Here is a 27,395-nt window from a genome sequence, read left to right on the forward strand (position 1 = left end):
CCATGAACAGTGTTTCCTGTAGAAAAATCCCAACATAATGACCCCATGCCTCCTCATCCCACACTCCAAACAGACAAATCAGTGGTTCAAGGGGAACAGGGGCTTGTACCAAGGATGTTAATAATGAGGTCACCCCCCTCCAGTATTGCGCAACAACAGGACAGCACCAGATCATATGAATAAAGTCTGCACCTATTGAATGACATCTTAAACATTCTGATGACGGGTATCGTCCCATCCTAAAGAGTCGAATTGGAGTCAAATATGACTGATTAATGATACACAGTTGTATCATCCTGTTGTTGGCAGACAGAGATACCCAGATAGGTGACTCCAGGATTTCTTCCCATTCCTCACCCTGTGTATCCGGGATGAGTCTCTCCCATTTCTTCTTAACGGAATCTAAGGCATTTTCTGTCCCCACTGACAACATATATGTATATAGAGAGGAGATGAGGCCTTGAGGGCCCTGTGATTGGAGAATCCCTATCAGGGGTAGAGACGAAATGGCATTATCTATACCCATACATCTCACGTGCGATTGAAAGGCTGATTTTAGCTGTAGATAACGAAAAAACTGGGATCTCGGGACTCCACGATTAACTTGTAATTGCTCAAAGGATACAAATGTTCCATGATCATATAGATCACCTATCGTAGAGACGCTATATTGAGCCCAAAACTCAGCAGATGGATGTTTAAGTAGCAGCGGTAAGTAGTCATTATTCCATAGGGGCATTTCAGCTTACAACATCCCCAAATCTAACCACCCCCTTAATCTGTCTCCATATCGATCATGCCAGACGAAGCATAGGTAACAGTCTCGAGACATTTATTTTCCTCATTTCCAAAAAACCCAGTGGGCAACCAATCCCTGCAGCATGAAGTAGAGGACTCTCAGAATTCGGAAGATGACCTCCAGGCATCCATATATTTATGGCCCTGGCCTGTCCAGCTAGATAATATAAAAAGAAATCGGGTAACGCTGCCCCTCCTCCCTTCTTGGGCCCCTGCAGAGTGGTTAGTTTAAGTTTGGGCCTGGCTTTCCCCCAAATAAAGGAAGTGGTTTGGGAATTCAGATTAGCAAAAGAGGATTTGGGTACCACCACCGCACTATGTTGAAGAAAGTAGCTAAGCTTAGGGAGTAATATCATTTTAATTAATACGTCCGGCTACAGACAGTGGAATTTTAACCCAGATCGCGAATTTACCCCTGACCATCTCCAGCAATGGTTGTATATTGAGTTGCAGATCAAATTTACTACCTTGAGAGATATGAACACCCAAATATTTAAAACAAGTTACAATGGGCAGTAAGGAGAGAGTCTCAAGTCGTGGCAGTGGAGTGTGGGAAAGAGGCATCAAAGCAGATTTCTCCCAATTTATGTGTAGGCCAGAATATGTACTGAATTTATTTATGGTAGTGATCACTCTTGCCACGGTCTCTTCAGTTTTGTCCATAAATAGCACCATATCATCAGCGTATAGGCCTATGGTATCCGTCCGACCTGCTATTTCTATACCAGCAATATTAGGGGAGGATCTTATACGAATTGCCAGCGACTCAATAGCAAGAGCAAAAAGGGCAGGAGAAAGGGGACACCCCTGACGAGTTCCTCTATGCGGTGAAAATGATTCAGATATGGAGTTATTTACAATAACCCGGGCCTTGTCTTTCATGTATATAACATTAACCCATTTTTGGAATCTTTCACCAAATCCATACCTCTGTAAGCATGCACGGAGAAAAGGCCATTCAAGCGTGTCAAAGGCCTTGGCCGCATCCAGCGATGCCAGTGCCCATTCATTATCTGGTACCAAAGAGGGGATGAGTTCATTTTGTTTCTATCTTTGGTTCTGCTCTGTTTAATGGACAGTGTGAACATGCTCATACATGTTGCACGTATACCAACTTACACTCCAGTTAATTTTAAAACATACAGTTGTGGCCAAAAGTATTGACACCCCAGCAATTTTGTCAGATAATACTCAGTTTCTTCCTGAAAATGATTGCAAACACAAATTCTTTGGTATTATTATCTTCATTTAATTTGTCTTAAATGAAAAACACAAAAAGAATTGTCCTAAAGCCAAATTGGATATAATTCCACACCAAACATAAAAAAAAGAGGGTGGACAAAAGTATTGGCACTGTTCGAAAAATCATGTGATGCTTCTCTAATTTGTATAATTAACAGCACCTGTAACTTACCTGTGGCACCTAACAGGTGTTGGCAATAACTAAATCACACTTGCAGCCAGTTGACATGGATTAAAGTTGACTCAACCTCTGTCCTGTGTCCTTGTGTGTACCACATTGAGTATGGAGAAAAGAAAGAAGACCAAAGAACTGTCTGAGGACTTGAGAAACCAAATTGTGAGGAAGCATGAGCAATCTCAAGGCTACAAGTCCATCTCCAAAGACCTGAATGTTCCTGTGTCTTCAGTGCGCAGTGTCATCAAGAAGTTTAAAGCCCATGGCACTGTGGCTAACCTCCCTAGATGTGGACGGAAAAGAAAAATTGACAAGAGATTTCAACGCAAGATTGTGCGGATGTTGGATAAAGAACCTCGAGTAACATCCAAACAAGTTCAAGCTGCCCTGCAGTCCGAGGGTACAACAGTGTCAACCCGTACTATCCGTCGGCGTCTGAATGAAAAGGGACTGTATGGTAGGAGACCCAGGAAGACCCCACTTCTTACCCTGAGACATAAAAAAGCCAGGCTGGAGTTTGCCAAAACTCACCTGAAAAAGCCCAAAACGTTTTGGAAGAATGTTCTCTGGTCAGATGAGACAAAAGTAGAGCTTTTTGGGCAAAGGCATCAACATGGAGTTTACAGGAGAAAAAAAAGAGGCATTCAAAGAAAAGAATACGGTCCCTACAGTCAACCATGGCGGAGGTTCCCTGATGTTTTGGGGTTGCTTTGCTGCCTCTGGCCACTGGACTGCTTGACCGTGTGCATGGCATTATGAAGTCTGAAGACTACCAACAAATTTTGCAGCATAATGTAGGGCCCAGTGTGAGAAAGCGGGGTCTCCCTCAGAGGTCATGGGTCTTCCAGCAGGACAATGACCCAAAACACACTTCAAAAAGCACTAGAAAATGGTTTGAGAGAAAGCACTGGAGGCTTCTAAGGTGGCCAGCAAAGAGTCCAGACCTGAATCCCATAGAACACCTGTGGAGAGATCTAAAAATGGCAGTTTGGAGAAGGCACCCATCAAATATCAGGGACTTGGAGCAGTTTGCCAAAGAAGAATGGTCTAAAATTTCAGCAGAGCATTGTAAGAAGCTCATTGATGGTTACCGGAAGCGGTTGGTCGCAGTTATTTTGGCTAAAGGTTGTGCAACCAAGTATTAGGGAGGGTGCCAATACTTTTGTCTGGCCCATTTTTGGAGTTTTGTGTGAAATGATCAATGTTTTGCTTTTTGCTTCATTCTCTTTTGTGTTTTTTCATTTAAGACAAATTAAATGAAGATAATAATACCAAAGAATGTGTTTGCAATCATTTTCAGGAAGAAACTGAGTGTTATCTGACAGAATTGCAGGGGTGTCAATACTTTTGGCCACAACTGTAACCTTTAATTAGGTCACATTAACCGATAAGCCTGGTCAGGAGGCATCCGGGGTCATTCTCTAGGGTCACTCATATGTAAGTACAGGAAGGGGTCTTCAGGTGCAGTCTCCGAATAGCCGAAGGTTCAAACGAATATCCCAGCACATTTCCTCATTAAAACAGGAGAAATCTACTTTATACATTTATGCAGTCTAGGAACAGACATCATTCTGCGCTCCCCTGATGAAGCTTTTAATGAGGAAACATGCTGGGAGATTCATTTAAATCCCCGGTACTGGGAGACTGTGGGCTTGAAGACCACCTCCTGTACCTACATATGAGAAATCCTAGGGAACAACCACAGCTGCCTCCTCATTGCAGAGAGAGACCGTTCCTTATTTGATATGCATATTGATTTTTTAATTATTCTCTATTACTATACATCATCTTTGTTTTACTGTGCTTGGTCAACACAGGATAGAAGTACTGGCTTGTGTTTAATACATTGGGGTGTTGCATAGCGAGGGTGTATGTATGCTATATTTTCACCCATTAGAGGCAAATACTGGTGTGCTGTTTTTATGGCATTTTTTATGCTCGTTTTAGTTGTTTGTCAGTTATGGGTTTTTAACCAGGCATACCATTTTATGTGATTTGTGTCAGATCTAGAGGGAAAAATGCTGCATTATTACTAGTTTATCCAGATCCATTAGTAATAATCATACAAAACAACAAAAGAGAAGGTAATAGAAAATGGCCCACTGTTTAAAAATAGTTACCTTATATACTTGTGTATAAGTCAAGCTTTTCTGCACATTTTTTTTGTGCTGAAAACTCCCCCCCCAGCTTATACACAAGTCATTGTGACAGAAGATGCCGGGAGAGGGGGAGCGGCGGAGCAGCATGTCACAGGAGGTAGGATCCGGCGGCTGTAACTGTGCCCGCTGCTGAAGGGAAATTAATATTCACTGCACTGGCAACGAATATTCATTTCTCTTATAGCGCTCACAGTTACAGCCGCAGTCGCCAGCTTCTGTAAAAAAAAAAAAAAAAAATATCTCCTACTTACCTTCCCTGCGCGCCCTCGCAGCATCTTGTTCCAGCAGCTGGGCGATCATGTGTCCCCCGCTGAGTGGAGAGAGGTGAATATTTATTACCTTAATGAGCTGGGATACGTGATCGCCCGGCCGCAGGAGCTGCTGGAAGCCAGAACAAGATGCTGCGAGGGCGTGCAGGGAAGGCAAGTAGGAGGTTTTTTTTTTTAATGCTTTTCTCATGGGGGCCATTGATGAGGAACCATACATACAAGGATACGGATGAGGAGCCATGCATACCAGGACAGGGATGAGGAGCCATGCAGACAAGGACGGTGTATGTATATAGAGGTGTTATCAGTCCTTGTAAAGTAGGAGGTGGTCAGCTGTGGCATCACTTATTGTGAATGATGGACCCTATGTTATCTACTGTATATAGAGCTGTTATCATTCATTGTACAGGAGAAGGAGGTGAGCTGTGACATCTCCTATTGTGAATGCTGAATCCTGTGGTATCCACTGTATATAGGTGTTCTCAGTCATTGTACAGGAGGAGGAGGTGAGCTGTGACATCACTTATTGTTAATGGTGGATTCCTGTGTTATCTACGGTATATAGAGGTGCTATCATTAATTATACAGAGAGGAGGTGAGCTGTTATCAAAACTAAAGTTCATTCTTTATCCTCTGCGTGAAAGGTACAATAAAATGGTGAAAATAATGGTCCTTACTTGAAAGCATTAACTGCGACAACCACAGGTACGCCAAACATGGTGGCATTCTCAATCTGTTTATTGAGATTACTGCAGCCTTTTTCCAGCAGCTCCAAGTTCTGAGACAGAGAAACATAGTATCCAGTATATATGCTTACATTTTAATAACCATCATTGTGTAAATCATAACGCCACACCTGACCATAGGTGATGTCTAGGTACTGCAGCTTAGCCCAAATTACAGATAAAACTCTGGAAAAAAAAAGCATACCTCTTTTTTAAAGCTCAAACAATACTCATTATTTGCTGTAAATATCTTCTAATAGGGTGTCCCTCCTATAGGGTCCCAACCTATCAGAAAAATTGGGGTACTACTGTATGACCACCGTTCAACCAGAAATATTACTTGGAAAACCCATGATCAGGGCACTCCATATCCTCTGGTAAGTCAGGGTGCCACGTGCCAGAACATGAGAATTTGTGGACTTTTGGGTGCATTACTGATGGAATAATGGTTGTGCAACATTTTAGTACACTTTTTATATTACTTCTTCACCATTTTCACACAGCAGCACATTGTTAGACACTTATTTATGCGTGAAAATGCAGATGCCAAATTTTCCAGGTGCTGGAAAAACATTTAATCTTTCACAGTTACCGCTAAAACGTAAATCGGAATATTGCTCGGTGTCTGACGTGTGCAGAAGGGGATTCATTTCTGCTTATTACAAGGTCGCTCCGCTATCACATGCAGCTGTCAGGGAATCAGACGCAAGCAGCTATCTCACCGTTTGTGTGGGAGGAGAAGGGATGATATACGACAAAGGCCTGAATGCCATGCTCACATGTTATTCTGCCTAATCACCGCCATGCTAACAGGTATTAAAAGGCACAGTTTTATATGAAGTAGTGCACCCATCTACACTGTGAACAAGCAGGGGGGGGGGGTTAAGAATTGAGCTCAGAAACCCGCAAAATTGTGAATACAGCTATGGACCATTTTGTGCTTCACAAATAGCAGAATACCAGTGCTAATTTAATGATCGCTTCTATGAAAAATTACTCATCCCCGATTACAGACCCTGAACAAGCAGGATTGAATATTTGGACTATTGAGCTTAGAAACCTGCAGAATGGTGAACACAGCTATGAACTATACTCTATTTTTATTACCAGTAAAAGACCAGTGCTTATTTAGTCTTAACCTGGAGGAAAAATGACCCATCCATTTTATAGATCCTGAACACGCAATGAGCACTTTGGGGACGGAACTCAGAAAACCTGTAGAATTGTGAGTACAGCACTGGACTGTATTTTAATTGAGGATCAGTAGAAGACCAATGCTCATTTATTCATAGCACTGAGGAAAACTCATCCCAGACAGATTACAGATGGTGAACAAGAAGGGAATAATTGCAGAAATGAGCTCAGAAACTTGGGAGAATTGTCCATATATCTGGACCGTGTAATAATTCAGGATTATAGATGGCGGGTGATAATTTACTCTTAGCATGGAGAAAAAAAAAATTACACATCCCAGATAATGGAAACTGAAAAAGTAAAAAATATTAGGAAACACATAAGTTCAGAAATCTGAAAAATTGTAATTACAGCTCTGGACTATATTTTTATTCGGTTTCAGGCGAATGTTAATTTATTCATTGCTTGAGGAAAAAATGACCCATGCCAGATAGTGCACAAGCAGTGAATATTTGGAGAAATGAGCTCAGAAATGGGGAGAATTGTGAATGCATCTGGGCAGTGGTAGATTTCAGTATTAGTAGACGACCAATGCTAATTTATTTATCGCTTGAAAAAAAAAAAAAATGACCCATGCAGATTGCACATAATGACCTCAGGGGGTATTAGGAGAACTGAATTCAGGAACCTGAAGAATTGTGAATTCAGCTCTGGACTGTCTTGCAATCGGTATCAGGAAAAGATCAGTGCCAATATTGTCTCAGCTTAAAAGAAAAGGGTCTCATCCCAGATTGCAGACATCAAAAAAGTATGGGTGATTGAGGAAATTGGGAGTATTTTTGGAGTATTTTGTCTGAGCTCAATAATAAAGTAATATGGCTGCTTAGGTGTCCAGCTTGGCTAAACTCCTACAAGATATCAATTTGCTCTTCTGTATTTTGATGGAATAAGAGTTTACTAATTGAAGTTACTACACCAGACCTGATCCATCCCGAATTACATACAATGAACAAGCAGGGGGTATCACCAGAACTGAGCTCAGGAACCTGCAGAATTATAAACTCAGCTCTGGACTAGAGTGTAAATTCTGTAAAAGACTAGTGGTTATTTCATTTGAGAAGCATTACACATCCTAGATCACAGACACTGAACAAGCAGGTAAAATTTAGAGAATTGTGCATATAGAACTGCAGAATTGTGAATACAGCTCTGGACTGTGTTGTAATTCAGTATTGGTACAAGACCAGAGCTTATTTGGTCTTCGCCTAGAGGAAAAAAGTGACCCATACCAGATTACAGACATTGAAAAATAAGAGTGCAATGGGAGATTTGAGATCTAGAATCTGCAGAACAGTGAATACAGCTCTTGTCTTGTGTTGTAATTCAATAAGAGCAAAAGACCAAAGCTAATTTAGTTTTAGCGTAGAAGAAAAGTGCCTTATCCCAGATTACAGACACTGAACAAGAAGGGAGCAATAGGAGATATGAGATCAGGAAACTGCAGGACTGTGAATACAGCTCTGGTCTGTTTTGTAATTCAATATCAGTAAAAACCTGAACTAATTTTGTTTTAGCCTAGAATAAAAAAAAGCAAGTCATCCCATATTGTAAACACTGAAGAAGCAGGAAGTAATGGGAGAATTAAGCGCCGTAAAGTTGCAGAACTGTGAATACAGCTCTGGACTATTTTATGATTAAAAAATGGCAGAAGCTGCATTTACATTGACCAGTAAACGAATGATCCTAGGAATACGTATTTCCCAATTATCTGACCTGTAAACAGACTGCCGACCATCCAAGACACTCGTTTGTAGGGTGGAACGATATGTTTGTCGGGTGAAATGATTTTTCAGCTTGATTAAAAAAAAAAAAACAACAACAACAACCACCATCGCTCTTGGCAGCACATCATCCTATGAAGATCTTTATAGCCACATGGAGGCATAGAGGAGGAGTAGGTCTGTTTACAGGAGCTATTAAACTAAACGACTGCCGATCGGCTACACAAATGTTTCGCTTCAGGAGACAGAAAGGATTACGGCCCTGATAACGCCAAAGCTCGACTCCCGAGTTCTGACTGGCAGCGTTCTCGAACATTAGCATGAGTCAAGAGAAGGAAGGGGGACTCATAACATAGTGATCAGTACCTGGCTCAGGCACGGGAAATTCATGTGAATACAGCTCTTGTTTCAGGGCAAACAATGCACAACAGCGGGGAGCGCTTCAGTGCAGAACACAAGCAAATGACTAAATCCCTCGCTTGTCTATTTATAGGGCAGCAATAGAAAACAGCCACTTATAGGCTCTCACCTCTTCTATATACTCCTTGGGCAATGGGACTCCGGCAGTAACCTGGGAAGAAAAAAAAAAAAAATGCGCTTTTCAATGCAGAGTATATTTAGCAGCTGCTGATATATTCGTCCCAATGCTACGATGTCATTTCTACTATATTTTTTGAAACCTAAAAAAAAATAAAATCTTCAAAAAAGGAAACAAACGGTACAAAATTTATGTAGATCGCAATGGTTATTCGACTTGTTTCAACAAACCTGTCTATTAAATGGCAATTCACTTAATATATTACTCTGCAAACACACCTTTCTCTATCGCTTCATTGGGGGACACAGGAAACAATGGGGGTGTAAGCAGCTGCCACTAGGAGACTGACACTATGCAGGAAAAAGTTAACTCCTCCTCCGCAGTGTACACCCTACCGACAGGAAGTAGGATGCTCAGTTTAGCTTAGTATCAGTAGGAGGTGGACACAGGTCTTTCATTAGACCCTTACCTACCTCAATGTGCGTCGTTCCTTTTCAGGTACCAGGAGGGATACAGTATGAAAAGTCACAACTGTACTCCCACAAAGAGACTATGAGTACGGTGTGTAGCCACCCTGTATCCTCATACGTCTAGCCGGCAGGACCCAAACCCCTAGCACAGAAGGGTGCATAGGTGATCCATACCTGGTCCTGGCCCTTCGTCTCCCAACTACTCGCCCACCAGAGCCTGTTAGTTGGATGAGATGTGACGTCCTGCAACATGTTTCCGGACGTATGACACAACAGGGAGAAGAGGTAAACATAAGAAGATAGGTAAAGAAGAGGAAATCCCCTAGGTTCCAGTAGTCTAGGCCCGGCTTATATCGGGCCGAGTCCTCCTCTCCCTGGCTGCTCTCCTGCCGCACATGTGGGGAGCTCATTCCCTGCCGAGGTCGGCAAAGCCCTCATCACCGCTCGCCGAGTGCTGTGTGTTTCAGGCTTCCCCCAGCTGGTACCCTATTCAGCAGAATAGGCGAAGGTGGGCAGCAGCCTGCTCTCCTCAGCGTGGGTCTCCCGACCCACCGCTTCCCCCCCGCACCAGACTACCTTTCTGGTAGGATCCAGGTGATAACTCCAGAATTTTTCGGGCCTCCGCGCCGCCCCCCTTCGTCGGCGGTCTCCTGGGTCTAATCTAGGCCCCAGCTTCAATTGCGGCCTATTCCTCGGTACCCCCGCCCCTCGTCCTCTTGTTTCGGGCGGGCTTTTTTCCCGCCCGTCTTCCCTCAGCCGCTCCCTGCACCCAGCGCAAGCTCCGCCCGGCCTCCCTTGCGGCGCAGAGAGAATATCCTTCGCCGCCATCTTTCTGTCCCCAGAGCTGACGGTTGGCTCCGCCCCCGTTCGGGCTGTGCAGAGTGGAGTTGTGCACAGCGCGCCCTTGTCTAAGGCGGGTAGGTGGGGGCCCTGAGCACACCGGTAATGACTCTGTCCTGCCTGCGGGCAGCGCGGTCCTCGTCACCGCTCAGTTTTGCTCCTCTTCTCTCAGTTACAAAATGAGATATGTCTTCCTGGACTTCGGCATCCTCCCTGTGTCAGCATCCACCACAGCGGTCGTATTCTCCCAGCGTGGGACACGGGTTAGGTCCTGTCCGGTGAAGGCACTATCTCCCCTCAGCCGAATCAGATACAATGCGGAGTATAAGCCCCTCATAGTAAAATTAAGCAGGGCCACACTTTCCGCAGGTTCAGTGATGGAGCAGAGGATCCATCTTAGCTATTGTGTCTCATGTGAAATGCGCTATAGTCGTACAGTCCCTGGAGCAGTACAGTCACTAACGTAATGGTTTTCTGGAGCCGTGCAGTCTCTGAAGTAATTGTACTCTAGAACTGTACAGTCACTGACGTAACAGTACTCTAGAATCGTGTATTTTCCTGGCATAATTGTAATCTTCTGCCGCACGGTCTCTAGTGCATCAGTATGTCTGGCATAGCACACAGAGGCTTGGAGAGCCACGCTGCTGTCTTCTCTATTTGCTGCATGGCGTTGGCCTGGTAGGGGGTTTCACTCGCACGTTCTTTTCCATCGGAGATCTGATTTTGTCACATGGCTGTTGTGTTTTCGGCTATTGCAGATATGTGCCTTTTTTTCAGCAGAGCAACACTCAACAATTGCTTCACACATAAAGGTGCTGGAGCCCTGGCATAGCATCTGCTCCCTTATCTACGGATCACAGGTACTCGCCCTTCCTTTTTTCTGCAGCCCCCTCCGGACGCTGGCTTCATACTGCTCTAAGCAGAATAATGTGCGGCTTCTATCTCTTCACGTCTGCAGTGTTTGGGCCGGCCTTCCAGCTGGACAGAAGTTCGTGCTACCTGGCAAATGTCTACTGTGGTTCAGTGGATAAAGAAGCTGACCACAACTCGCTGGTCCAGAGGTTGGAACCATGGTGCACAACAGAGAGTGCAGTTAGTCTCTTTCTGATCCCAGGCCTAATGTTCTACCGTCAGAAGAATCGACTGGTCAGAATCTACTTTACTACAGTCTTCGTAGTACGGCTTACTACACGTGAAGCCGTTATTCTACCTAATGTCATCAGGTATCCAGACCTAGACTGCGCCGCAACACAGAAATGGCTGTCTCGTATTCCCTTCTCCGGGTTCTCTCCACGCTGATTTGTTCACAGGATATTTAGAGCCGATAGCAGCTGTGCTATATCCGCTATACAGGCTTCAGAAGCACCACCTTCCAGGTACAGTAGTTCAAACGGCCGTATTACTGTGGAGACGTGTTTGGGGTTGACTGCTTCAGTGGTACTGGTGTTCTGTACCGTATTCAGGCGAGTTAAACGCTCTCGCCTTCAGGTTCCTCGCGCTCTATTGCAGCAGTATTATATCTCTTATCGAGCACTTGGATAGGCCTCTACCAGATATGTTTAGTCAATACATGCCGTCTTTCTGGTGACTCAAACGTACCCGAGGTCTATCTATTACACCGGTCCGGCTCTACTGTCCCATTTCAGTTGAGTCAGGAGCCTCCTCTTTCGCGTTCATCTGGGTCTTTTGCAGCTTTTGCCTAAGCTCCCGTCTAATCACCACTCGTGGTGAGGTGCCGGCATTTATTGCTCCTGACTGGCTGCAGCTGCGGTTACAGGCCGCATCCAGGTGAGTCAAACACACCTTTCAGATGCATATTTCATTGTTAACAACATCTGTGGTTTGTTAACAGTTTAACGTAAGCACTACCATGTCCAAATGGAGCGGATCTCTGTACCACAGAGCGGATCTAGGTAGCAACATAACTTGATTCTCCACCCTCAAGTGGGTCAGACACTTTCGTGTCAGGTACGGATGGTCGCGGTTTTACTGCGGCATGCTCTGGACCCTATGTGCGAGCCCCACAGGAGCTTTTGCCACACCTTCTGATCAGTTTACAGTACTGTCCGCAGGCTATCTTTACTACAGGTGTTAAGTCTATCTTTAATGTTTGGCCAATAGTAGTTTGTAAGTTCTAGTCTGTCCTAAGGGCCTTCGAGCTACCACAATGCCTAAGCTCCTTATCTGTCGGAACTTACTTATTCGTTCTTACAGACGCCAGGTAAAGCCTCCAGCAGCTCAGACAGGTAACTTCTGACCGTGACTGGAAAATGTATCCCACCTCAGACGAGAGTGGAATCTGACTCTGCGCAAGCATCGACCAGGGTAGAAAGCTGCTCCAGTCTGGGATCCAAAGAGGTGTCTGGTGATAACGCGTTTCTGCCTTCAGCTAGAATTGTATCTTTTCCCTGTTATCCTCGGGCGTGTTGTCTTAGGGTACTGTTACACTTAGCGATGCACCAGCGATCCCGACAGCGATATGGATCGCTGGTGCATCGCTAAGTGGTCGCTAGTGAGCTGCCACACAGGTAGATCTCACCAGCGACATAGCAGCAGTCGGGGGTCGCTACATACCTGTCAGACGCGGCGATCCTGACGTCCTCCCGCCCGCGTCCACGTGTCGCTCGTCGGCGCCACAGGAAGCGCCCGACGAGAAATGGTCCAGGATGTTCTCACGCGACCAGCGATGAGCAGCGGGGGAGCCGGTTGGAGGTAAGTATCAGACATAGCGATATCGCTAGCAATATCGCAGCTACGTCACAAAACCAGTGACGTTATAGCGATATTGATAGCAATATCGCTATGTGTAACGGGGGCTTTAGACTTAGGTAAGCGGGTCTACTCACCGCAATCCCCTCCCTTGCTCCAGAGGGTCCAGGATGGATTTGGTCGTTTACATCGTCATACGGATTGACCTGCCTTTTGTCAGCCTAGTTGTCCTCTGGGGTCTATTTTATCTACCTAGAGCCAACTTTCCTTACAGTTGACATAGTCCATGTTTTGCATGGACTTTCCTTGCTCGACTAATCTCTTTTCTAAGTCCGGCTGGACTATTTTTTCCATATCCACCCTCATCCCTGAATGATGGGTTTATCTTCCTTTTGATCTCAAAGTAATCCAGTAGCCTTCGTTCTACCTGCCTAGTCGAGCAATCTGTTGTCTCTTCATAGCCATCCTGAGCCTACATCGCGACGATGAGATCCAGGTTATTCCCAGGTGCCATTCAGTACGTTTCCAGTGTTCGACTCTTTAGCAGGTTCCCAGTGGACTGCTCTCAGGTCCTGTCATTTTCTCATAGAACGGACTTCAGCCGTTTCCAAACAAGGGGGCGCCTCGGTGTATCTCTTTTCTCCCGAGTGCTTCGCAAAATTGGACTACTTCTGTGGCTGCGAACCCTCCGGTCCCAAATTTTCCACCACTATGGTCCTTCCTCTCCCAGAAGTGTATCCCTCAGGGATGCCAACGGCAAATTCACACTGTAGTTGGCAAAATTCTATAGCCGCGTGGCCTAGCTTGCTCATCAGAGCATTCTTTCTGGACACCAGTCGGAAGATTTGACCATCCTCACTGTCCAAAAATTTTTCTTGCATGGAGACATGGGTTTTCACCTATCGTTCCTATCTAAGGTTCCATTTGGCTTTCGGTTTCACGAGCGAAATTATCCCCAAAGAAGTCCCTCACCAACTTTCCGTTCTTTCCATGTGGCTCCAATAGGCCAAATCATTGGTGAGGTCACCGGAAGGACAAGCGCTCTCCTTCCTCAGGCTAAACATCGTCATTCTTCAGTGCTTTTTTCCTCAGCGTGACTTTGAGGATCTAGTTTTGAGTCCATACTTGTTTTTCTCAGTAAGAAATTTTCTTCGTTCAGCATTTGCCTCCTGTGAATCGCATGATTTTCCCTTGTTCCATGAAGCTCTTATAAAGGTCCTGATTTCTTCAGGACTTTGGCAATATCTGCGTTTGCAACGGACGGGTTCCTTTTCCTTCCAGATGGTAGCCTGTCCTTTCAGACTCTCAACCACCCTTGGGGTCTCACAGAGCCTGTAGCAGCCGTGGTGCACTTCCTGTGGATCAAGGGTCCACTCTCCATCATTCTGAATTCCCTTTCTTTCGTCCGCCTCGAACTTTTACTTTGTGACGCTCTCGCATCAGGCTACCTTGCCACCGCAACCATACTTATCAAGCTCCGGCTTGAAGTGTACAGGTCCTCTGGCCTCCAGGTCAGCGTCTGCTCGCGGAATCTGGTCGGCATTAGTAGGGTTGCCGGCTCAGAAAGGACTGCGTTCTTTTGAGTATGATGCACTCTGTCCTCCTGGCGGTACTCTTTGGGCCTTCGTCTGGCACCTCTGCAGTGCGATGATATGTCCTCCACAGGTTCTTCAGAGCCCATGCCTAGCTTCGGCAAGTGCCGGTCGGGGTAAAAGACCTCGCAGGTGACCTTGCAGGGGAAGAGGGTGACTTCCTCGTCCTGATTGGAGTTGTTTGCTGTTCCCTCCCCTTGGGGACTGCTTTGGGACGTCCCATGGTTTCCTATGTCCCCCAATGAAGAGATAGAGAAAACAGGATTTTTAGTTGCTTACCGTAAAATCTGTTTCGCTGAGCCTTCTTTGGGGGACACAGCACCCTCCCAAGTTGAACAGCTCGGCTACTGCATAACATTGTTACAGTGTGGATTTGTGTTTTCTGTGTTTTTATCTCATCTCAAGATTACTTCTCCTACTGCTTTCTCACTAACTGAACATCCTACTCCCTGTCGGTAGGGTGTACACTGCGGAGGAGGAGCTAACTTTTTCTGCATAGTGTCAGCCTCCTAGTGGCAGCAGCATACACCCATGGTTTCCTGTTTCCCCCAATGAAGGCTCAGAGAAACAGATTTTATGGTAAGCAACTAAAAATCCTGTTTTTATGGTCACCGCACCTTCCCCACAAAAAATGCAATAAAAGGCGATCAAAACGTCAACTGTTCCAAAAGCAATAAATGGTGATCAAAACACCAACTGTACACCAAAAGGTTAAAAATAAAGAGGACGGCTCACCACTCAAAAAAACAAGGTCTCACACACCACCATTGATGGAAATATTAAAGTTTTTTTTTCTTTTGCAAAGTTTTGATTTTATTTTCACCCACCAAAATATTTAAAAAAAAAAAAAACAAACCTATACGCCATGTTACCATGTCATTTTTATGAAAAATGTAAGAACAAACCAGCCCACCCCCAAAATGGCAGAACTATAGATGCCTTTTCAGCATTTCACCCCTTTTGGAATTGTTCCTCTTTTTGTACATTATATATATTAAAATGAACTCGAAAAAACAAGCTCTTGTTGGAAGCAGGGGACGAAAAGACAAAAGTGCAAAAATGAAAAATGGCCAAATGCCAAAGGGGTTAAAAAAAAAAAAAAAAAAAAAAAAATACGTTCAAATTAACAGCCAACTTCCTTTACTGTCCCAGTGCTTCTGAAATGAAACATTGAGCAACTTTGGAATTAATTAAAAAAATGATTAAAAACTTGCATCTCAAACTACAAATGCACCCTGTGTACTGCGATCCTACTTGATTTCCTGCACCAGATGGATTTTCTATAGTAAAAATTCAGTTCACACAATATCAGGATTAGTGGAGTATCAGTCTACACACAGGATTTGCTTTTTGTCTGTAACCACAGAGATGCATAAGTTGCATAGGAGTTGTAAACAGTATACGGTACAGTTTTTAAATTAAGACTATATGTAAAGTTTCCAGTTGAGATGTATGGGGGCAGTAAAACCTACTTGTAAAATTGCACGTATTCTCTGTACTGAAAATTCAGCACTCACCGTTGGACCTCCCCCGTGCATCTTAAGTGCCCTCACTGTAGCTACCAGAACCACCACATGAGGACGCAAACCAGAATATCTGCATTTGATATCGAAAAACTTCTCCATTCCAATATCGGCTCCAAAGCCGGCCTCGGTCACTGCAAGACAATATATGACGTAAGCAGGGTTACAACCTCAAATTCAGCCTGCCTTCACATGTTTGAGTTTCTTGAACCATGGCTGGAAAGAGATTTCCAGAACAACAGGACCCAACCTAACAGCCTCATATATACTATGAGGCTGTCGATTTCTGGCCAAGAGATCCGCGACTGGTCTGTGAAACTTGGGACATGAGAAAGAAGCCTCAATAGATGTTTCCCCACATTTCCAGGAATGGGATATTTACCGACAAATCCTTCCGGTCCAACCAATTTAAGTGCGATTTTATCAGCCAGAATAGAGGAGTTCCCATGTGCAATGTTGGCAAAAGGTCCGGCGTGAACAAACACGGGAGTTCCCTGTTCAAAAACACATAAAATCCATGTAATTGAAGAGTTTTAGATCCCAAAACACATGTCAACCCGAACTTAACAAGACAAACCTCCAATGTCTGCATCAGATTGGGCTTTATAGCATCTTTCATCAAGACGGCCAAAGCCCCGCTGACTCCCTGAGAAAACAGAAAAAAAATGTGTCATTTCACAAGGAATTCTTAGATTCCATAACTATAACCTCCCTTCTCCGTCAAAAACTGTCTTACCAAGTCTTCAGCGGTGACAGGAGCTCCTTGTTTGCTGGTAGCTACCACCATTTTGCTCAACCGTATCCTCATGTCATCCAGACCGTCGGTAAGAGCTAAGACGGCCATGATTTCACTTGCAACCGAAATGTCAAACTGAGCCTGCGTCACATGAAGAAATGAAATTACAAATAAGCCATCCACATTTATTCCTTGGTCAGCCTTGAATCCAAGACACCAATGCTCTTGGTTAGCCTTGAATCCAAGACACCAGTGCTCTTGGTCAACTTAAATTTCAAGACACCAGCACTCTTGGTTAACCTCAATTTCAAGACACCAGCACCCTTGGTAAACCTCAAATCCAAGACACAAGCACTCTTGGTTAATCTCAATTTCGAGACACCAGCACTCTTGGTTAACCTCAAATCCAAGACACAAGCACTCTTGGTCAAACTCAAATTCAAGACACCAGCACTCTTGGTCAACCTGAAATCCAAGACATCAGCGCTCTTGGCCAGCCTGAAATCCAAGACACCAGCACTCTTGGTCAACCTCAAATTCAAGACACCAGCACTCTTGGTCAACCTCAAATTCAAGACACCAGCACTCTTGGTCAACCTCAAATTCAAGACACCAGCACTCTTGGTCAACCTCAAATTCAAGACATCAGCGCTCTTGGCCAGCCTGAAATCCAAGACACCAGCACTTTTGGTCAGCCTCGAATCCAGGACACAAGCTCTCTTTATAAACCTCAAATCCAAGACACCAGAGCTGTTGGACAACCTCAAATCCAAGACACCAGTGCTCTTGGTCAGCCTCAAATCCAAGACACCAGCACTCTTGGTCAGCCTCAAATCCAAGACACCAGCGCTCTTGGTCAGCCTCAAATCCAAGACACCAGTGTTCTTGATAGACCTCAAGTCCAAGACACCATCACTCTTGGACAACCTCAAATCTAGTACACAAGAGCTGCATTGTATCAGTGCTAACAACTGAGCAACATTGCTGACCAGTACTTAGCCTCCCTCCAACCCACAAAAGCAGATACACGTTACTGTCAAGCCTTCATTGATTTTCAAAAAATTGTATTGTTGTTGTAAAGATATATTACCGTCCTAGAGAAACCTTTCTCTGTTGGAGACTGGCCAATGGTCATCTTCCGAAGGAACCGATCATTTGTGTCCATCACTAGAAGAAGAAAAAAAAAAAAAGCAGAAAACATCTAAAAATGAGGCTTACATCATTGCAATTGGCATGTCACTAAATTGCACTGAATGATCGGTAATTTTGCATATTCAAAGAGCTTGTCCACCTTTTTTCCTTACTTAATCACATGTAATTTTAGTTAAAATTAGTTTTTGCAATTCAGTTTAATTAGAACATTTGCTCTACGTACCTTCTATAGCTGGCTGCAGAATTAATTTTAACTTCCTTAATTTCCACAACGCTTTACAAACATCACCATCTCTGGCCCCATTGGGGCTCACAATTAGCATTCCCTATCAGTATGTCTTTGGAGCGTGGAAAGAAAGCAGAGGAAACCCACGCAAACACAAGGAAAAACAAATGCAGATTTTGTCCTTAGTGGGAATTGAATCCAGGACCCCAGCACTGCAAAGTAACAGTGCGAACCACTGAGCTGAGTTAACTGAAAATCTCTCAGTGAGCTCATTTTGATGGTTCAATGGGTTTGTAATACTTTTATCTATCACACTAGCGTATGACATACTCGGCGGTATTGTGGCCTTATTCTGAGCTCCTATCAGCTGATTTATGTTCAAATGTAATTGTGCAGGGAAACAAGGAGCCTGTAAAAGCAAAATGGTGCAATATTTTTAATGAAACAAAAAAAGCAAAAATGATTTTGATCCCCAAATACATGCATTTAGGTAAAACAAATGACAGCAGCTGCCATCAATTGATGTACTATTCCTACGGATTCATTCACATGTCAATCTTTTCACAAACAGGTTGGTCCAAGTGTCATAAGCACGTGGAAAAAAAAATAAAAGTTTCTCCACCTTCTACCTAACAGTCTGGGACGATCAGACCACACCGTGAGTGCGGTCCGATTTTTTCATGGACCTATAGACTTGCATTGCTGATTTTGATCTGACAATCGGATCAAAATCAGACATGTTTCTGTGATTATGCATGGACTACCCGGTTTGTGAAAAATCACCTTCTCCAAGCCCCATCCTAATATTTTTTGTAATAGGGTTTCATTTAAAATATTAGACCTCTGTTCCCGCAGAACGAGTTGCCATTGAATCACTCAGAAAGCTAATACTGACAACAGGTGTGTAATGCTGATTTTACCTCTTAGAAACCATCTTCTAAGCTGATTTATGAGCATGTCAAAGCGGAGCTAAACTTTAATTTAGTCGTAAAACAGCAAAGAGGAGCTCAGGAGAAGAGAGATAAGGGTCGTAGACCTTGTTGTCAAAACGAGCTCACTGACAGATTTAATGTAGGCTCATTCTGCAGCCTGTAGAAGGCAAATGATCCAAAGTTTTTAAACTCCTTTAATCCGGGACTAGGTGGTCCAAAAAAATGCTGACAATCTGGCATGTAAGCAACTAGGTTAAAGTGTTCATTGCTTGATAATGTAGCGCACTCGTGGATGGTCCCCTGGGCTGATGGGTTCTTAGTCTAATTATTATATGGGTGTGTGTGTGTGTTATATACACTCACTGGCCACTTTATTAGGTACACCATGCTAGTAAGGGGTTGGACCCCCTTTTGCCTTCAGAACTGCCTCAATTCTTCGTGGCAGAGATTCAACAAGGTGCTGGAAGCATTCCTCAGAGATTTTGGACCATATTGACATGATGGCATCACACAGTTGGCGCAGATTTGTCGGCTGCACATCCCTGATGCGAATCTCCCGTTCCACCACATCCCAAAGATGCTCTATTGGATTGAGATCTGGTGACTGAGGAGGCCATTTGAGTACAGTGAACTCATTGTCATGTTCAAGAAACCAATCTGAGATGATTCGAGCTTTATGACATGGCGCATTATCCTGCTGAAAGTAGCCATCAGATGTTGGGTACATTGTGGTCATAAAGGGATGGACATGGTCAGCAACAATACTCAGGTAGGCTGTGGCGTTGCAACGATGCTCAATTGGTACCAAGGGGCCCAAAGAGTGCCCAGAAAAAATTCCCCACACCATGACACCACCACCACCAGCCTGAACCGTTGATACAAGGCAGGATGGATCCATGCTTTCATGTTGTTTACGCCAAATTCTGACCCTACCATCCGAATGTCGCAGCAGAAATCGAGACTCATCAGACCAGGCAACGTTTTTCCAATCTTCTACTGTCCAATTTCGATGAGCTTGTGCAAATTGTAGCCTCAGTTTCCTGTTCTTAGCTGAGAGGAGTGGTACCCAGTGTGGTCTTCTGCTGCTGTAGCCCATCTGCCTCAAAGTTCGACGCACTGTGCGTTCAGAGATGCTCTTCTGCCTACCTTGGTTGTAACGGGTGGCAATTTGAGTCACTGTTGCCTTTCTATCAGCTCGAACCAGTCTGCCCATTCTCCTCTGACCTCTGGCATCAACATGGCATTTCCGGCCACAGAACTGCCGCTCACTGGATTTTTTTTCTTTTTCGGACCATTCTCTGTAAACCCTAGAGATGGTTGTGCGTGAAAATCCCAGTAGATCAGCAGTTTCTGAAATACTCAGACCAGCCCTTCTGGCACCAACAATCATGCCACGTTCAAAGGCACTCAAATCACCTTTCTTCTCCATACTGATGCTCGGTTTGAACTGCAGGAGATTGTCTTGACCATGTCTACATGCCTAAATGCACTGAGTTGCCGCCATGTGATTGGCTGATTAGAAATTAAGTCTTAACACACAGTTGGACAGGTGTACCTAATAAAGTGGCCAGTGAGTGTATATATATATATATATATATATATATATATATATATATATATATATATATATATATATATATATATATATATATATATATATATATATATATATATATCTCTCTCTCTGATCCAGAGGATGTCGAATTATCAGAATTTTACTGGATCTTCACTTTAGATGCACACAGTCTATAGATAAGTTTTGGCATTACACTGAGGCGCCCCATAACTTTCTCCGACCTTGTAATTAGTTTCTTTCTGCTCTTTCATTAAAATGGACATTTGCTTCTTTTTCGAGAATCCTCCTGTCACCGATATCCGTAATCAAAGTGACAGAAATCCTCAGGGTTAGAAAAAGCCATATCAGAGCGGCCATCTGTCACCACCCCAATGACTTCACGCTGAATGTAATCACTGCCTGGCAGCGGGCATGTCATAAGTAACCCTCCTTCTGTGCCCTCCAAACCCACAAAACTCACAGGGGTCAATCAAACCAAAATCCGTGTAGTCTAGCTTCCAAATAATTTTTGAATAAAGCGGAGAAAAAAGCATCCAGATCAGATTGTGGGGAGAAACCAGTGCATGGGACCCGAGAGATCATGGCTATATTGACAATGTAACTGAGAGTTCCAAAAATAATCTATGAAGATGGTAACAAATATACAACTTTCTTACTTATATTAGTTTTTAAAAAAAGCACTCCCATCAAAGTTTTTATCCTCCTAATAATATATTCATATTATATAGCACTGCGTATTTACAATTGCTCATTTTACCTTTCTACCCAGCTAATTCTTCTCTTTTCCTTTAGGTCTATGACATTCCCTGACGGCAAGTCGCATTTCCCTGCTTGAGTCATCACTGCAAAAGTCCCTGGCAGCCCAGCCCAACCCCAATTTCACCTCCTGACCCAGCCGTTCCACTTCCTTCTTCCCTGGCGGGGACTTTGCAGTGATGCAGAATTGTAGTTCTAGTGATGACTCATGCAGGGAAAATTGACCTCCTGTTTCTACACAGATCATAGAAGGATTCAGCTAGTCAGTTTTTAATCATGAGATGTCATAGACATAATGGAAAAGAGAAGAAATAGTTGGGTATAAAGACAAAATGAGCAATTGTAAGTACACAGTGCTATATAATATGATGAATGCAATATATAAAGAGGATAAAAAACTTTGATCGGAGTGTTTCTTTAATTTATCTGAAAAATAAAAAAAGGCACTGAAAAGGGTAAGCAAACCTCTAAACTTAATCTATAAAAAAAATATTCTAAAATTCTTAAAAATTGCAATTATTTGATGGGGTCTTCTGTTAATCCTTGCACACATACCTCTTTGCCAAGTAATAGAGTCTGGGTCGATATCAAGTCTTACAAACTTGGTGATTTCTTCTTCTGTCAGGGCGGTGGGGTCGGTTTTCTCGATGCCCAGTCTCTGTACAAACGAAGTTACAGCAAAACACTGAAATCCTCCTGTTTCCTGATTTGATTACCCATTACATCACACTGGTACATTTTGTTTTGCAGGTGAGGACCCGATGTTCCCAGCACAGCTGCGGCCTCCTTCCATGGGAATAGAAGTAGAAAAACATGGCAGCTAAATTCCAAAAACAGTGCCACACCTGTCCACAGGTTGTGTGTGGTAGCGCGGCTCAACCACATTCTCTTCAATGGAGCCGAGCTGCAATACCTGACACAACCCAAGGGCAGTTGTGGCGCTGTTTCTGGAAGGAAGCCGACATGTTTTTCTAATCCTGTACATCTGCCGCCATTAATGGACGGCTGGTACTATCCAATATAAACTTCATTTACAGAGAAAATACTGCAGAAACTGCAGTTTATTTTAAGATCACAAATGCTCCGTATACCATGAAGGAGGCTGCAATTAGGAAAGGAGAGAAACAGATGCGATATATTCAAGACCTTGATAATACATTTTTTCCTGCAAACTTCTGCGGCGTGGAGCATCAGAGAGCAGATGGGACCCGATTTACAAGTCAGAGATAATTTATGTCACCAGATAAGTACAGATCTCCTAAATAACTCTATTAAAGGGGCTCTCGGGGTTAAGAAAACTCATTTTCATACACACTAATAAAGAATTCGGGTTTAATAGACTGGGTCCTCTAGCCAGGGTCCTGCATTACACAGACAACCCAATGGTCTGAACGGTCGCCGTGTAATGCTTCATTTCTCCTGTAGAGACGCTGCAGGGAAAGTGAGATTGTACTCCGGCTGTGCTTCTTTCCATATACGTGGTGTCATGTCTAGTGATACTTGTCAGGCATTGTGCACCTGTCCTGTTGTAATCAACATTTAGGCTACGTTCACACATTGCGTTTTTTGCTCCGGGTTTTTTTTTTTAATGCCAAGTTTAAGCTGCCTTTCAGATTCAGCAACTTACAAAAAGCAGGTCTTGCTTAGTTCTTACTGCCTTTTTCTCATAGTACATTTGTCTCTTGTGTATGTTGATAAAGATTAGTGTTTTAAGAAAAATCTGATTCAACTTCCTCTGGTTTAGGCACCAAAAACGCAGCAAAACCCGATACCTTCGTTTTTTGCACTACGAAAAATGCTGAAACAAGTGACATGCTGCATTACGCAAAAAACAAGCTTTTATGACAAAACAGTCAGGAAAAAAAACAAGCTGTGAGCACGAGATTTCTGAAATCTCATCGACTTTGTTGGTACTGTGAAACACAGCTGAAAATTAGCATTACAAAAAATGCTGAAAAAAAGCTGCAAAAATGCAATGTGTGAACATATCCTTAAGGGGGTTTCACACATAGCGAGATCGCTCGAGCGTCACCGATATTGTGACGCAACAGCGACATCGCTAGCGATCTCGCTAAGTGTGAAATGTAGCGGCGACCGGACCCCCCGCTGGCTATCGCTGATCGAGCTAGAATGAGCAGGTCCATTTTTCCATCGTTGGCGTCCCGCTGGCCAGCACTCATCGCTGTGTTTGAAGCTTAAGGCTGAGTGCAGACGGAGTTTTGAGCCCTGCGGATTTTTCCGTGCAGAATGGAAGAAAACCGCAGGTCAAATGACCTGCATTTTTCCTGCGGATTTCTTCCATTTTTCACGCGGTTTTCATGCGGTTTTCCCCCTGCGGATTTGGTAACAGGGGAGATAGAAAACCGCACAAAAGAAGTAACATGCTGCGTTTCTGCGTGGTAAAATCCGCTGCGGAAACGCTGCAAATCTGCATCGTGTGCACATGGCCTAAAAACGACGAGCTACGCAGAGCTCAGCGATACAGGTCGGAATCGGTTACAATTAAGTTGTGTGAAAGGTACTCAACGACCAACGAGGTCGTTATGCAGATCGCTGATCTGTCTTGCGTCGTTGATGAGATTGGACTGTTTGAAAGCTATCTAGCGATCATGTAACGATGCACCAGCGATCTTTGCCAGGTCGGATCGTTATCGCTGGTGCGTCGCTATGTGTGAAGGGGCCTTTACTGTCAGGTTTTTAACCAGATATCAGATGATCAGTGTGAAAACAGCAGGACGAGTCTGTGATCAGATTATCATGACTGGACACTGTTAATAAGATGGACATATACTTTGGAAACATAGATTAGATAAGATACAGGAGATAGATAGATAGATAGATAGATAGATAGATAGATAGATAGATAGATAGATAGATAGATAGATAGAAGCAGAAAAAATGAATATAGATAATATATAGATTAGAAAGAAAATAGAATGGATAGATGGAGAATTGATATAGCTAAAGAGAGATACATCAGATATACATAGAAACGAGATAAACTATTAAATATACTAGACATGGACAGATACACTACACTGTGTGCAGAATTATTAGGCAAATGAGTATTTTGTTCACATCCTTTTTATACATGTTGTCCTACTCCAAGCGGTATAGGCTTGAAAGCCAACTGCCAATTATGTAAATCAGGTGATTTGCATCTCTGTAATGAGGAGGGGTGTGGTCTAATGACATCAACACCCTATATAAGGTGTGCTTAATTATTAGGCAACTTCCTTTCCTTTGGCAAAATGGGTCTAAAGAAAGATTTGACGGACTCTGAAAACTCAAAAAAAATTGTGAGATGTCTTGCAGAGGGATGCAGCAGTCTTGAAGTTGCCAAACTTTTGAAGCGTGATCACCGAACAATCAAGGGTTTCCAGGCAAATAGCCAACAGGGTCGCAAGAAGCGTGTTGATAAAAAAAGGCGCAAAATAACTGCCCATGAATAGAGGAAAATCAAGCGTGAAGCTGACAAGATGCCATTTGCCACCAGTTTTGCCATATTTCAGCGCTGCAACGTTACTGGAGTATCAAAAAGCTCAAGGTGTGCGATACTCAGGGACATGGCCAAGCTAAGGAAGGCTGAAAAACGACCACATTTCAACAAGAAACATAAGATAAAACGTCAAGACTGGGCCAAGAAATATCTTAAGACTGATTTTTGTAAGGTTTTATGGACTGATGAAATGAGAGTGACTCTGGATGGGCCAGATGGATGGGCCCGAGGCTGGATCAGTAAAGGCCAGAGAGCTCCACTCCGACTCAGACGCCAGCAAGGTGGAGGTGGGGTACTGGTATGGGCTGGTATCATCAAAGATGAACTTGTGGGACCTTTTCGGGTTGAGGATGGAGTGAAGCTCAACTCCCAGACCTACTGCCAGTTTCTGGAAGACACCTTCTTCAAGCAATGGTACAGGAAGAAGTCGGTATCGTTCAAGAAAAACATGATTTTCATGCAGGACAATGCTCCATCACATGCATCCAAATACTCCACAGCGTGGCTGCCCAGTAAAGGTCTAAAAGAAGAAAAAATAATGACATGGCCCCCTTGTTCACCTGATCTGAACCCCATAGAGAACCTGTGGTCCCTCATAAAATGTGAGATCTATAGGGAGTGTAAACATTACACCTCTCTGAACAGTGTCTGGGAGACTGTGGTGGCTGCGGCACGCAATGTTGATCGTAAACAGATCAAGCAACTGACAGAATCTATGGATGGAAGGCTTTTGAGTGTCATCGTAAAGAAAGGTGGCTATATTGGTCACTGATTTTTTTTTTTTGGTTTTGAATGTCAGAAATGTTTATTTCTAAATTTTGTGTTATATTGGTTTACCTGGTGAAAATAAACAAGTGAGATGGGTATATATTTGTTTTTTATAAACCCACTCCGACATCCAAAAATATTAAGCTTTGATATTTAGGAGTCTTTTTTGTTGATTGAGAACATAGTTGTTGTTCAATAATAATAAGAATCCGCTCAATTACAACTTGCCTAATAATTCTGCACACGGTGTACATAGGTTGAATAAAGATACATAGATAATTGATAAGAGATAGAAACACAACAGGAGCAGAAGCAGCAGGTAGTCAGGGTGCCGAGCCTCCCTGGATAGGATGTGACATGAAAATAAGGGAGAAACACATAAGTTTGAAAAATTGCAAAAACTTGTGCTATTTAAAAGCCCATAACGGCGATGTTTCAGCTCTGCTAAGAACCTTTCTCAAGGCTTGCTGGTGTGCTGCCTCCTTTTTATTTTAGATATAGATAGATATGTGATCGATAATGTGCATATGAGGAGGTATATCAATCGGAGAGATTAGAAAGAAAAGATAAACAGATATTACAGATAGAATGATGCATCAGATATAAAATAGAGAGTCAGGTCATCTAAAGGATAGCTACATAAGATGGAAGGAGAGAATAGACTGACGTAACTAGAGAGATGAATAGACATGCAACACAGAGAAGATACGACGATACAAGATAGATACAGTGCAAACCGACAAGAGATATCTAGATGTTTTTATGCCTGCTTTCATTCTACTTCTACCTACAACCATCATTGCTGGCCCTGATATTTTCAAAAGAATCACTAGGAAATATCCATATATGGAGAAAATAAGTATTTTTATGTTGCCATGGAAACATTTCCAAAAGAGGATATAATTTCTCTCCTTAGGTTGGTCACGGAGTCAGAAGAGTGCGTGCGAGAACACAGGGAAAGAAATGGCTTTGTCTTGTAAACTAATTTGCTGCATAGTCCTCCCCCGTCGGGGCAGAACAGGGAGACATATTCTCCATTATTCTCCTTTCAGAAAGTCCTTTCTGCTTTATTGGGTTCAGCTGATATTAAAGCTGGGCTTCACTGAAGTGAATAGAAGAGCAGTACCAAATACCACCTGCCTGCAAAGGTGGCGCTGTTTTTGAAAATAAAATAAAAGCGCCATATTTTTTCTAATCCTATGCAATCCCTTTAAATGGTCATCCAGCATGTAGAGAAGTAGAGAATGGTGGAGATAATATATATATATATATATATATATATATATATATATATATATATATATATATATTTATTTATTAAGGTAGCGCTTATTATTCGTGTTGGGGACACTCACTTGACAGCACATTAACAGAGTCCATACGGTTTATTTTTATACGGCATAAACCATGGAAGCAGGAAGAAAAGTAACAGTCTTATATCAGACAGACGAATGTTCATAATAGAGCTCCACTCTCTTAGCCCTTTGGTCACACAGGCTGTGCCATGTCCAGCACACAGGCTCTATAGCCTAAACACAGTTATTTCACCCTGTCCGGGGTTACCACTTAGGAGCTCCATATTCAGGACGTCCGTCCTCTCCTGGGGACCGTCCAAACACACACAGGCCTCACTGGGTCCAAAGTCTCGCCACGTGCTCCAGGTATCCGATCCTCCTCCAGGATCTCCCAGCACAGACCTTAGAGCACCTTGCAGTCTGCACCATGCAGGTACACACACTTTCTGCATGTGACCCACCCTGGTCACATTATATGGTCCACACCCACAGGTGAGATA

General features: G+C 43.4%; 1 protein-coding gene across 1 annotated transcript in view; it reads right to left on the minus strand.

Annotated features, from left to right (window-relative positions):
• Window positions 1-27,395, minus strand: part of MTHFD1 (methylenetetrahydrofolate dehydrogenase, cyclohydrolase and formyltetrahydrofolate synthetase 1) — a 122,795-nt gene that overhangs the window by 21,239 nt on the left and 74,161 nt on the right. Inside the window, exons 16-23 of the mRNA XM_073570761.1 lie at window positions 21,889-21,991; window positions 17,782-17,858; window positions 16,692-16,832; window positions 16,533-16,601; window positions 16,338-16,449; window positions 15,950-16,089; window positions 8,813-8,854; window positions 5,321-5,421 (exon numbers count right to left, since the gene is read on the minus strand). Of these exons, the coding sequence (XP_073426862.1) occupies window positions 5,321-5,421; window positions 8,813-8,854; window positions 15,950-16,089; window positions 16,338-16,449; window positions 16,533-16,601; window positions 16,692-16,832; window positions 17,782-17,858; window positions 21,889-21,991 (785 nt within the window). The remainder of the gene's footprint in view (window positions 1-5,320; window positions 5,422-8,812; window positions 8,855-15,949; window positions 16,090-16,337; window positions 16,450-16,532; window positions 16,602-16,691; window positions 16,833-17,781; window positions 17,859-21,888; window positions 21,992-27,395) is intronic.

The sequence above is a fragment of the Dendrobates tinctorius genome, unplaced genomic scaffold (assembly GCF_039654945.1).
Source record: "Dendrobates tinctorius isolate UK_male_01 unplaced genomic scaffold, ASM3965494v1 ptg000006l, whole genome shotgun sequence".
Lineage (NCBI taxonomy): Eukaryota > Metazoa > Chordata > Amphibia > Anura > Dendrobatidae > Dendrobates > Dendrobates tinctorius.